General features: G+C 41.3%; 1 protein-coding gene across 6 annotated transcripts in view; it reads left to right on the top strand.

Moving 5' to 3' along the window:
* Window positions 1-8,216: 8,216 nt before the first annotated feature.
* LRIG3 (leucine rich repeats and immunoglobulin like domains 3) overlaps window positions 8,217-13,903 on the top strand; it is a 47,675-nt gene continuing 41,988 nt past the window's right edge. For 2 of the 6 annotated variants that reach the window (XM_027106858.1, XM_027106856.1), the window contains exon 1: window positions 8,218-8,689. In XM_027106858.1, coding sequence (XP_026962659.1) covers window positions 8,454-8,689 — 236 coding nt within the window. In that variant the 5' untranslated portion in view covers window positions 8,218-8,453. Of the gene's footprint in view, window positions 8,690-13,903 lie in introns of all 6 variants that reach the window. The other 4 variants (XM_027106860.1, XM_027106857.1, XM_027106859.1 and 1 more) reach the window with 3 other exon arrangements.

Below are 13,903 nucleotides of genomic sequence, written 5' to 3'. Positions count from 1 at the left end.
ACGAAAAGGCAACGCTCAGAATGGGAGAAAATATTTGCAAACGAATCAATGAACAAAGGATTAATCTCCAAAATATATAAACAGCTCATTAAGCTCAATATTAAAGAAACAAACAACCCAATCCAAAAATGGGCAGAAGACCTAAATAGACATTTCTCCAAAGAAGACATAGAGATGGCCAAGAAGCACATGAAAAGCTGCTCAACATCACTAATTATTAGAGAAATGCAAATCAAAACTACAATGAGGTATCACCTCACACCGGTTAGAATGGGCATCATCAGAAAATCTACAAACAACAAATGCTGGAGGGGGTGTGGAGAAAAGGAACCCTCTGGCACTGTTGGTGGGAATGTCAATTGAAACAGCCACTATGGAGAACAATATGGAGGTTCCTTAAAAAACTAAAAATAGAATTACCATATGACCCAGGAATCCTACTACTGGGCATATACCCAGAGAAAACCGTAATTCAAAAAGACACATGCAGCCAGTGTTCATTGCAGCACTATTTACAATAGCAAGGTCATGGAAGCAACCTAAAGGTCCATCAACAGACGAATGGATAAAAAAGTTGTGGTACATATATACAATGGAATATTACTCAGCCATAAAAATGAATGAAATTGGGTCATTTGTTGAGAAGTGGATGGATCTAGAGACTGTCATACAGAGTGAAGTAAGTCAGAAAGAGAAAAACAAATATCGTATATTAAAGCATATATGTGGAACCTAGAAAAATGGTACCGATGAACTGGTGCAGGGCAGAAGTTGAGACCAGATGTAGAGAAGAAACATGGACACCAAGCGGGGAAAGTGGCAGAGGTGGGATGGTGGGATGAACTGGGAGATTGGGATTGACATATATACAGTAATATGTATAAAATGGATAACTAATAAGAACCTGCTGTATAAGTAAATAAATAAAATTCTAAAATTTTTAAAAAACTGCAATTAGAAGACCTAAATATACATTTCTGCAAAGAAGACATACAGATGGCCAAGAGGCACATGAAAAGATGCTCAACATTGCTAATTATTTGAGAAATGCAAATCAAAACTACAATGAGGTATCACCTCACACCGGTCAGAATGGCCATCATCAAAAAGTCTACAAACAATAAATCCTGGAGAGGGTGTGGAGAAAAGGGAACCCTCTTGCACTGCTGGTAGGAATGTAAACTGGTACAACCACTATGGAGAACCATATGGAGGTTCCTTAAAAAACTAAAAATAGAGCTATCATCTGATCCAGCAATCCCACTCCTGGGCATATATTGAGAAAAAAACACAGTTCTAAAGGATACGTGCATCCCAGTGTTCACTGTAGCGCTGTTTACAGTAGCCACGACATGGAAGCAACCTAAATGTCCATTGACAAATGAATGGATAAAGAAGATGTGGTACACATATACAGTGGAATATTACTCAGCCATTAAAAAGAATGAAATAATGCCATTTGCAGCACCATGTATGGACCTAGAGATTATCATACTAAGTGAAGTAAGTCAGACAAAGCCACACTCATATAATATTGCTTATATGGGGAATGTAAAAAAAAAAAATGATGCAAATGAACTTATTTACAAAAGAGAAACAGGCTCAAAGACTTAGAGAACGAACTTATGGATACTGGGGGCAGGTGGGGGGGTGGGTAGGGGGGAGGGATAGATTGGGAGTTTGGGATTGACATATACACACTGCTATATTTAAAATAACCTACAAGATCCTACTATATAGCACAGGGCACTCTGCTCAATATTATGTAATAACCTAAATGGGAAAAGAATTTGAAAAAGAATAGATACATGTATATGTATAACTGAATCACTTTGCTGTACATCTGAAACTAACACAACATTGTTAATCAACTATATTCCAATATAAAATTTAAAAAAAGAACTGCAATTATTTAATCTGCAAAGAGGAAAGCTAAGGACTATTTCTGGTAATAGCTTCTGTTTTGTCCAGAAGAAGCAGAAAAGCTCAAATGGCAGCAAGAGAGCAGAAGGAATTCATTTATGTGGGTTCTGAAGATAAATGCTCAGACTGAAAAGGTTGTTCAAGTCTGCAATCACTGCCATGGGAGTGGAGGAGGCTGCCTGCTGCAGACTTGGTTGTGCTGGGGGCAAGGAGATAAGCAAGGTCCCCTTGAAAGCTTCTTCATGCTCTGTGTCAGTATTTCCCTGGAAATCTTTTTGTATGTATGTTTAAACATAATAGAAGTGTGTAAATCTCTGGGCTAAAAACTTACGATTTTAGCAGGAAAGTATTTGTTCTGCCTCAGTGTAATAGGAGCACAATGTCATGTTGAAAGGGACCCCAGAAAGCTGAAAATCCTTCTTCATTCTCTATTTGAAAATACTTACACAGAACAATATTGGGAATTCTGTAGCTTGATTGTGATCCTTAGATTTAGGGACAGATACAGAGTTTTGAATTCAGGGAACCTGATTTGGAGACTATTCATGACAAAGTCACCTTAATAATTTGATAGTCAGGCCTGGGTGAATATCCAATGTGTAAGAGAATGAAACTATAAATAAAAGCAGTAAGTAACTCATGTATAAGCCCTCTTCTGGTTTGGAAATGCAAATGAATTCTTAGTATATAGGCCAATTGCTCGTCTAAGAAGTGGGAGAAAAATATTCTTCAGAAAAGTTCCCAGGAGGGATATGGGAATATTTTTAGTAAATATGCCTAATCATTCTTTTTGACCTCATGGCACAAATCATAACAAATTGAGTTATACAGTAACTTTCTGATATGGCATGACAAAATTCCTATTAAAATATCTCAGGATCTGTACAGTATGCTGTCCTAACACACAAATTAAGGGTTTTATATGAAAGTTAAAAAATGTTTTTGGTTTGTTTTCCATCTTAGCATTAATTCTTTCCCTCCTGTTACTTAGGACAAATAGTTGAGGGTTTATTTAATTCCAACATTCTTTTGGTCAATAATCCCAGCAGGAGAATGTTTCTGTAGTTAACTCACTTTATCTCCCCCAATAATGAAAAGAAAGCAGCAATTTGAGAGTTAAGTAATAGTCACTAGAATCTATCAGGAGCTTTATAGTGTACTGATGTAACATTCGTCACCCTGTTTTACAGGTAAGGAAAATGAAGCATGGAGTTGTTCGGTCAGCCAAAGTTACAGGGCTTCTGACCTCAGTGTCAGACTTGGGACCACCTTGCAGCCCCTGTAACAAATTCTCAAGCATTTGGATTTCTGCATTTCTGACAGGGTGGGCTATTATCTATGTGTTGAGATTCCCAGGGGAGTCTTAGTATTGCTGCTGGCTAGAGGAAGACATGGAACAGGGTAGGAAGAAGAGAAAATATCCTGAGGTCCTTAAAGGAGTGGAGAAATTTGAAGACCACACACAGAAACGCTCTGTTCCTGGGGAAGGACACTCACCATTGAGAAAAATCTGAGGGTCACAGCCGCTGTGAGCCTTCACCCATTTCCCACCTCCACCACAGGGCTCCCAGCTCCCAGCAGCTCTAGCCTCCACTGAGGTGATTTCCAGGGAACCCAGTTTTGTCCACCATATGAGTTTTCCTCAGGGCACATATTATTCCTAGTGGGTGACTTGAGAAATGAGTAAAATAAAAGCTATCATATGTTTAATTTATAGTTAAGTGAACACGCAGATAACATTGTTTTCAATTCAAGCAATTTCCCACAATTGGCCAACTTGAGAGAAACAGATGCGTGGCTATCTTCATTTTTCTAAATATTTTCTAGAGTTCAGACATGTTCATTGCAGCGTTTTTGCAAAGTAAGATTCTCTTCTCCTGCTCTTTAAGTGAAGCATGGTAACTTTTTTGTGAGAAAAGGAGGCTCTCTATTTCTTCTAAAATGCCTTAATGAATGGGAAAGATATGGTTAGGTTACAGAGTACAGCAACATTTGCTTTTGGCATCAGTATCTGGGGATTTTTGTGCTTTTCTTCCTCCTTTGCCTTATCTCTTTTCCCTTTTCACAGTTCACACTTACACAAACTGTGTCATTCATTGTAATGATAAAGCAAGTACTGAGTGTTTAGCTTTCATTCTTGTCCTTGGATGTTAAAACTGACAGCTTAGCACCTCTATTACTTTTTATCGGTGAGTCATTGCCCTTGCCAGCACTCAAGATAAGAAAGTCTCACACTTGCCAGAGGGAGAAAAAAAAAAAAAAACAGGAAAACTGAAAAGAGCACTGGGGCTGAGTTGTACTAACCACAGAATGGAGGGTGGGAGGCTGTTTTGAAAATTTTTGCCATTCTCCAAGACAAAGTTATAAATGAGAAACTGTCCAGTGTGATTTAGATCATTTCCAATGGAGAGTCAATTTTCAACTACCCAGTTAACCTGTATAAACCTCTAAGGAGTAGAGAAATTCAACACGTGATCGCATTTTAATCCAAACGTTAAAAGACCTACATTCAAAATGAATCTGATCACCTCACACTAAATCCTTGTTTATGAAAGACTAGCCACAAGAGCTGAAAATTGCCATTTGATACTACTGCACCCTGTGTATGTGTGTGTGTGTGTGTGTGTGTGTGTGTGTGTGTGTGTGTGTGCGCGCGCATGCGCGCGCACGCGCATGTATGTAGTTATTGTGAATAACTACAGAATAACTACACCATGAGAGGATCAGAGAATTCAGTGATACATTAAGGCTGTTTTGGGGGTCACAGTTATTCACTGATAAATTTGGGGAGATTAAACAAAATTGTATGTTCCTTTTTTCCCTCTAATACAGACCATCTTTCCTGGCACTGTGTCTTCATCCCTATTGTTTAGGTACTAAAAGAAACTGCACAGGGCTGTGAGAGACCTCTAAGACATTCAGTCCTCACCTGCTCAGGGAGACACGCCATGGAGGTTCTGCCCTGTAGTTTGTGAAGGGTTTGGGAAATCTTAGTTTGTGAAAATATTACATTGATTTAAAGTTTCCATGTTGCACTAGTTCATCTTTCTATTGACTGAATGTTTCAGGATATACTGAGATGGAGGATAGCTATATTTAATGTGCGACAATGACTTTCTGTATCATCATAGTTTGCTCTCTCAAAAACTATGTGAACTTCTGAGCAAGCACAAGCCACACCCATAAAACATCCTCTGCTAATTGATTCCCAATTATGATGCCTTTAAAGTGGAACAAGAACTTAAAGATGCTTGCAAAGCAAGGTGTGCGAAGAAATCTAGATGTCTAATGTCTCCCCAGTTTTTACAATTGTCTCACCCAAATCTAATCTGACAGCATTGCATGTTAGTGATTACCTGTAAAGAATCTTTCCAAAGCTTCAAATTCATTATCATAGAAAGGAAGTTACTTCTGGTAGATGCAATATTTAATTGTGTAATTATAGATATAAACAAGACTGGAACTCCAGTGGGTAGGAGCAAACTTGCAAAGAGAAGACTGGGGAGGGGCCGGTAGCCACTAGATTTCAGCTAGTCTTAGGCATTAGTCCATAAATCTTAGAGGGGGAGCAGAGAAAAACAGCTAATCCAGTAAACTGATAAATGAAAATCAGATAAGAGAGTGTTTATTGTATCCCCAACTTACAGATGAAGAAACTGAGGTACTGAAAATTTAAGTAACTTAATCAACATCACGTAACTGGTAAAACCCATAAAGGATATATAGGATACATGGCTATACGGAAAGTCATTATCACACATTAAGCATTAGTTAGTAAGTACTAAAGTGAAAATGACCAATTACATTCCAGTGAATACCAGATGTGCTGGGAGTGCATTCGAGGGATAGCTAAAACAGGACTCAGGAAAACCTTCTCCAAAAGAGGGATGCTTAAGCCGAAGGGCCAACCAATCAGACAAAAGAGGGGCAGAGAATGATCTGGACAGAGGGACCAGCATGTGAAGGAAGGCCAAAGGGAAAGAGCACAGCATGGGGAGAAAACTGCAGATAGGTCCTGGAGTAAAAGAGAGATGAGCAAATAAAATGAGTTAAAGAGGTAAGTAGAGGCCAAGCACACAAAAACGCTGCATAAGTCACTCTAAAGAATTTAAGCTTTACTTTGAGGACAATGGGAGCAAGAGAAAGGAATTAGGCAGTTGAGTCACAGAAGCAGATTTGAGCTTCTGGGATATCACTTGACTGCACTGTGGAGAAAGGACTGGAATGCCAGACAGGAAAGAGGCTGTGTCAGTAATCCAGGCAAGAAGCTGATAGGGGGCTGAGTTTGCATAATGTCTATAGAGATAGGAGATATATTTAGTTGCTACCTTCATTAGGACTTGCTAATTGATTGATTGTAGGGGTGGTGGTGAGAATGAGGAAATGTGAATTAGGCTTCTGGGGCAGTAGTCATCTGAATGGAGGCAGGTATCATTCCTTGAGATAGTGAACTCAGGAGGAAAAGGAGTAAGTTTCAGTGGTGGTGAAATTTAATTCTAGATATGTTGTTACATTTGAACATTCAATTTGAGACAACCTACAGGTGGTTGAAATACATGGGTCTAGAGTTTAGGAGAAAGATCTGGGCTAGAAATATAGGTGTGGTAAATATCAGAATATGGATGTAAATGCAATTCACAAAAGAAGATGAAGTAATATAAGGAGCGTATAGAATGGGGAAAGAAAATGAGCCAACCCCCCCCCCAAATGGTACCCAATTTCTGATCATCTGTCACATGTGTGACACATCAATGAGCAGGCCACCATACTCGTGGCACCATGCCTACATCTAATGGCACGTGTATAATGGCATCTTTCTTCTTTTTAAAAACTCCAATGCACTAAGCCTGATTTTCCTTATATGAAATAGATGAGAGAGACTGGGCTGGAAAATCCATACCATGACTGGGGTGTGCCTGGACACTCCCAAGAAGGCAAAATAATAACTCAAAACTGAAGTACCCTCATTATAAATATTTTCTAATTGTACATCATCAAAAAAAAAAAAAAGGCGGTGGGGTGGATGTTAACAGTAGCTGGAAAGAAGAGGATGGGGTATCATATCTAAAGTGGTGTGCCTCAACTTCACAGTTGAGTCTTTTCCCGCCCTCGTGAATGGTGTGTTCATACAGGTAATTTGCCACAGTGGAAATCAATGGGCATGAGTTGGAGTTCAAGTCTCAACTCTCCAAGTGATCTCCACTCCTCAATAATGAGCAGTTTAAGCAGCCCAAAGCATGCTTTGGCAGACAACACGCAAGAAACAATGTGCAGAGGTGAAAGTATAAAAGTAAGTTTTCAGTTTTTGCCACAAACAAGTGTAGCTCCTCACCCAGAGGAGGAGGGTGTTCCCAGATGATCTCTGAGGTCTCCATCATTTCCTGTGGGCTCAATCACCTGCAAGAGTAAGACAAGGCACAGACTTCACTGGCAAGTCCTGTAGGCCTGAATCCTCCCCTGGCGGAGGGATCCAGCAAGTACTACTTCTAGCCTGGTAGCACTCTCAATCAGGATTTGTCATCACTCAAGGCACAGGTGGACCATGGTGCATATATTAATTTTTCCTGCAAGGTCCTTGTTTTCATTTGGCTTTGAAATATTATGGTGACTACTTTTATTATTTGTACCTATGGCGTGCGATCTGTGATTGCCATCGCGGTATATTAGAAGGTCATTTCCCATAATTTCCCCCCAGCTCTATCCAATGCACTAACGCTGTCTATTTGTAACTCAATATACCATTTCCAATACCATGACTTTTTCATTTTATTACTCTTTTTACTTTTGGAACTGACATACGGAAAAAACGCGACCAGTGTTAATGTTAAAAAAAAACCAACAACTGTATTTTTATTGAAACCATTGTTTCCTCTGTGAATAGTAGGATAATTTATACTTATTTTAAAATTTGGAATGCAAGGTTTCCTAATAACAGAACTAACTTTACTCCCCTTAAGCGCCCCCAAATACCTCCAACTCCGAGAGCTGGCCTAATATTTGCTCACTTGGTTGCTCACTCCCTTTTTCTCTTCAACTCCATTTGATATATGTTTCCCAGGACGTAGTGGAGACTTCTGGCCCGAGAGGCTGGAAAATGTAACTCGGAATTTCCTACAATCTCAGCTCCGCTTTCTCAGCGCTCCGACCCGGGGCGGGAGCCTTGTTATTGTCACGTGGCCACGGGGGCGAAGCGCCCAGCAGGCCAATGGGCTCGCGCGGGCCTTGGCAGCCCCGCCCCTCGGCTCCGCCGCGCGGGGACTTGGCGCTCCGCTGAGGGGAGGAGGCGAAAAAGTTTCTTTTGCGGGCGAGGAGAGGCCTTGGCGCGCGGACGCTGCTCCCACTGCAACTCTGCCGCAGCTGGCCGTTCTTTTCGGTTTCCCTCTCGCTTCCCCGGGGCATGAAAGAACTTTACTGCCAGGACTAAAAGAAAGGGGTTTACCTGGGAGCGTTAGAGGACTGGAAGTTGGTGCGGGGCCCCGAGCGCGCGCCGGCGCGGATCCCGGGTCAGAGCGAGGGACTGCAGGACCGCGATGGGCGCGCCGACGTTCCGCGCGCCCGCGGCGGCTCTGGGATTGCTGCTGTGCGCGGTGCTGGGATGCGCGGGCCCTGCCGAGGGCGGCGGCCGCGGGGCCCTGGGGCCGCCTTCTGGGGTCGGCGCAGAGCACCGGTGCCCCGTTCCGTGCCGCTGCCTCGGGGACCTTCTGGACTGCAGTCGCCAGCGGCTGTCGCGTCTGCCCGAGCCGCTCCCGCCCTGGGTCGCTCGGCTGTAAGTATTCTTCCTGAGGGCGGAGGGGGAGCCACTCGAGATTCGGGACTGCGGGCGAGGGGCCAGGATGCTCGGCGCGCAGCAGCTTTTTCCAGGGCACCTCCTCTTGGCCCAGGCCTCCAGCGGCCCTCCGCGGAGATGGAAAAGGAGCCGACCGGGCCTCAGTCTCCCTCCATCCCCCAGCGCCTGGCGGGCCGCGCAGGTGGGCCCTGAGAGCGCCCCACTCGGCCGCAGGTGGGCGAGGGGATGCAGCCGCTGACAACTCCCAGGGGCAGAATCGACGTCCTGCGCCTGGAGCTCGCCTAGGGGGCTCAGATGCGCGCCCTGCCAGGCCGGGGCGGGAGAGTTGGCAACCTGCTGCCGCCCTGAGTTCGCAGTTCTCACTTTGAGAGGATGATCCCGCGGCTCAATAGTTTCTAACAGGTTCATGCCACTTTTCGCGTTCCCAACTAGTAATCGAACGCGCTCCTTTCGTTTGGGAAGCCCCCTCTACAGAGTTAGGTCACTATCCAAGCTGTGGTGGACATCCTTTTGTTGTTCTTTACCCTGGGCTTAATTTCGCATTAGTAAATTCCCCTCTTCGACCAAACTGTAAGAAGTTGGCAAGAGTGATCAATGGATAAGGAAGGGAAGGAACTAGAGTTGTTTCAGAACCGAGAGCGTGATTTATGTAGCTTCTCAGCAGGTCCAGAAGGTTTAGGAGAGAGCGCTGGGTGCTGTTATGCAAGTTTGGGGATGCTAGATGTGAAGTCCGAAAACCTGAAATCACTGCCAACTGCCAGAACGAGGAAGAAAATGTAGTTTAGTTCCAAATGTCATCTTGTTCTCTCCCACTCTCGTTTTGTTAAAGTTGGAAGATTGGTGCAAAATGTAAACAGTCAAAACTTGTGTTTCTTTTTTTTCAAAGTAGCTATCCTGTTAAAATAACAAAAGTGCAGTCCATCCTTAATCCTGAGATTTGGCTGTAGCAGAATTGCAGTGGAAATTTGAAACTCTGGAAACAACTCTAGTCGACTGTCCTAACATCCAAATAATAGTGGTAGGAAGTTTGATCAGGTAGTTTAAGAAATTGTGTTTTTAAATCATTGTGCTCATCAAAGTCTTTTTTTGTAGAATTGTGGACCATCAAAAGCATATTCTTTGTGTCAATATGCCTCAGTTTAATAAAAAAAAGTAGAAGTAGAGAGTTTTAGGTTGATATGTAATCTCTTATCATGGGATGTCTTGTTTAGTAGTTTTTATTACAATTGAAGAAGGAGATAAGGGCTTTAACCTAAAGCAGGAAGACTTTCAATTAGTTGTGGCTAATTCTGTTCAATTGCCTCTTGTGGAGGTCATGTTGCCTTATTCATGAGATGTGAATGGCTCTATTGACATCATATGGAACTGAACATTTGAATGACTGGAGGTGAACACGTATGAATAATAGAGGGATGAGAAAGAGAAAGAATACAGTGCTTCCTGGGGTGTGTTTAGAAATGCTCAAATCATTCACCAGATCTAACTTATATTCAGTAGTTTCTCAATGTTAAGTGGCCTATCGGATCATGCCAGGGTGCAGTATATTTTTGTGTGTGAATATCTCTTTTAAAAATCGGATGTCTTAAAAGAAAACAAACGGTATTGCTCTTGATTAGAAGTTGAGTTAAACCAAAAGGGGTTTGATACCTATTCAAACCTGGTCTTAAAAGTAGCTGACCTAATTAGGATTTTGTTTTGCAGATAAGTTGGTGGCACACTAAAAACAAATTACAGTTTATTTGGTTAGCACAATCTTTAATTACATTTCCGCCAGCAGTAAATTGTCTTAATACAAGTCCACATTCCTTAAATGTATGCGAAAATAAGTTCCACTTGTACAAATAAGCACTACGCCTGTTGTCAGAAACCCTGCTGTGATCACTCATTGGACAGCTCTGTCATTCTTGTACTTGTGTGACTTTGTAGTTGTCACCAAACCATGTGGTCCAAATTCTTGATTGTAAATGTTTCTTTTGTTTGTGCCTGAAGCTCTAGAGGTCTCCTTTCTCCACCTTTGAAAGGAGCAGAAAAAATACATGGAATTGAGCCTTAACTTCTGTTTAACTCGGTATTTGGAGCAGGAGGCATAAGATAGCTGCTTCTTAAATTTTACATAATCTGAAAAGCTTTTAAGGAGACTGTTCCCAGAGTTCAGAAATAAGTAGAAAAATGCATATTGTTCTTCCCCATATCTTAACTTCCTTTTCCTCAGGTAATTAAAGTAAAAGTTCTCCTTAGGAATACTTCTTGAGAGCACTCTTCAGAAAAAGTTTGGTGTCTAGCTTTTGTTTCATTTGTTGAATTGGTAAGTTAAAAACTTAATCTATTTAATGTACGTGTGTGCGTGTATTTTTTTCCAGTTTATTCAGTTGTAATTTATGGCCATAGGAATCCCATGTGTGAAAAGTTGAATTGTTTGAGCTGTAAAATCGTCATGTTGTAGTTAGTTCTCTTTTCAAAAAGGAACTTTTAATCCTTTAATGAAAGTGGCTCTTAAAACAGTCAGTATTTTCAGCGTTCCTTACAACTGCCTTTAAAAGCAGACTGGAGTTTACATCTAGAGTATGTGCTTACAGCGAGTTGGGAGCCCAAAGAGGAGTGCTAGTTAGAATATGTTTACTTAGCCAAAAGAGGGAAAAGTTGCCCAATTATCAAGAAGAGTTTCAAGTATTATTAAAATCTCAATGGAATTTCAGAACTATTTGTCTTCTCACATAGAAAGCTTTGAGTTAGCTGGGCTCAGGCAAAAAAAAGTCTGAAAGGTACTTTCTGCTGGTGTGGCTTCTTTAGTGTCTGCCTGTTATAAATCCTCTGGTTCGTACCAAAATTGGGGCTCGGGTTAGGGGTATTAGTCCTTATGATTTTCACAGCTGTTTTTCTATATTTTCCAGACTAAAACTTGAACATAGCAGGCTGATTTATGAGTCACTTTGGATCAGTGTCTTAAAACAGCTACAGCTTGGCTTTTTGTTTTTCAGCCTTCCAGATTTCTGCTGAATTAGCAGCTCTGCAGGCCCCAGTGGGATTGATTAAGAAGCTGTGCTGGATTTGCATTTTAAAATTTGACTTGGAAGTCAGATTTCCAAATGCTAAAAGGAGGAAAATGAGAGCTGGAACCAAATGTTGTATATTAATTATTTTCCATATATATTTATTCGCTTGCTAATATGCAGGAAAAGAGACTTCTCTCTATTGTGTAGAGTTTGCTTTGCAAGTGTTTGGCCGGCTGAGTTTTGGGTAAATAGTTCACACCTCCCTACCTCGCCACCCTTCCCATTTATTAACCTCATTACAAAAAGTTTTTTAGGAAAGGTTTCTGGGGAAGGTGGTCATTACTGGAAATCTAAAAAAACAAAGCATCTGCCTTCCTTATTGAATGTAATGGGGTTTAAGAAAACATCGACATTGTACAAGTTGAATTTGTTTTTAATGGTCTAGCCATAAAAAGCAATACAAGGAGATTTAGGAAAATATGGCATCCTTTAATCGTTTCTGAAACATAAACTGTATTAAATCTAAATTTAGGTGCATTAAAAGTTTCATGGCTTTAAGTATTTAGCAGTAAAAGTCACTTCAGGGATGATTTTTTTTTTTTCTTCCCCATATAATGTGGTTTTAATAGTACACACAGCACTGGAATGGAAGTGTGTCACAATAACTGAAATATTTAAGGTTGCCAGCTCCTGCTTCTGGATCAGAAGTGAGGGGTCCCCAGCATGTGCCCTGTTCTCTGAAGGCACAGTTTCTCATTTTACAGGTCTTTTGTTGGAGATTTCATCCTGTTACTGGTCAGGAAAAAAAAAAAAAGTTAAAGCACGCAATCTTTTTATTTTTTTATTTTTTTCCTCACCGGATTGCCCTGAGAAATAATCCTTAAAATGAAATGAAAAGTGGAATTTTTGTTTTTTCTAATCAAAAAGAAAATCACCTGTGTGTGCTGGGAATGCCAGATGGGTGCCCCCTTTCCACTGAACTCTTGAAACAATAGGGGATGCAGTTGTAGGCTTAGTGCAACGTTCTTTAGTTGAGTGGGTCCAAATGAGCCTTTCTGTTGATTCAGGCTACCTCCCAGGTGAAGACCTCTTTTCCACGGTTGTTTTTTAAAGCCTGTGGGAAATCTGTGACTGTCTGGGGTGCTAAAAGCACACAGGTTTTGTCTGAATCCTAACGTGAGCCGTGGGGCCCATGGTTTCCTTGATGAACTCCAGATGGATGCGAGCTGGGCCGTGAGGGAAAGTGTCTGGTTCCAGCGTGGGGAGCATGCACAGCAGTGGTTGTAATTGCAGGATTTTTATAGTTTAAAGACTGTGCCAGATTTTTTTTCATGTTATAACTCTACCGGAACAAATCTGCTCATGTCTGTTACTGTCTGGTAGGTCTTTAGGCAAACATGTTTCAAATAAAACCTTTTGCAAAAATTTTTTTTTCCTTTTAGGTGAAATAGAGAAATCCAGGTTTATTGTCAAAACAAAAATTCAAAGACTGAAAGGATCTCTGATTTCTAATTGTTACCCTAATGGATGTGCACAAAGTAACACTGCGCTTCTCTGGATGTGATTTCTCTGCCTTTTTTTTTGTTGCGGGAGGCATACTTAGGTATTGATGTATAGCAAATGGTTCCTGCTTTTCTCCAATCAAGTCTGGTTATCTCTAACTTCGGTTATTAAAAACTTTTCACTTATAAGCACTGAAGGAATTAATCTAGGAAGGGTGGGTATGCCTCTTTCAGTGGGAGAGCTTTCAGCCGTCCTGTGTGGCAGCCTGGTTTTCAGTAGCTGTTCAGCCATTTCATTTTCCTTAGACCAGTTTGAAGGCACTTAGTGTATTGACCAATATAACCAAGTCTTTGCCGGATTTTGTTTCACATTTTCATCCTCAATGCTGAGCTGACGTCCTAGCCTAGAATACTGCATACGCAGGCGTTTGGTTGATGTCCTATGGAAATGGTTACTAAGTTACATTGAGTCTCTGAGTTAGAGGCAGGTTTATTTTAATAATTGAAAAGAAATCTGATCACGGATCTCTGAACAGTCTACTAGACTTTGTTAGGTGGTTGATGTGGTTTAAATTATACATTATATTGAGATACTGAGATTTGGAGAATTCAGGAAAGCAGAGAGTTTGGGTTGTTTCCTACCTGCTCAACACACACACACACACACACACACACACACACACACACACACACACACA

Source organism: Aethalodelphis obliquidens, unplaced genomic scaffold (assembly GCF_003676395.1).
Source record: "Aethalodelphis obliquidens isolate GAN/ISIS:26980383/991018 unplaced genomic scaffold, ASM367639v1 scaffold8, whole genome shotgun sequence".
In the NCBI taxonomy this organism is placed as follows: domain Eukaryota; kingdom Metazoa; phylum Chordata; class Mammalia; order Artiodactyla; family Delphinidae; genus Aethalodelphis; species Aethalodelphis obliquidens.
This window is presented reverse-complemented; position numbering and strand designations above follow the sequence as displayed.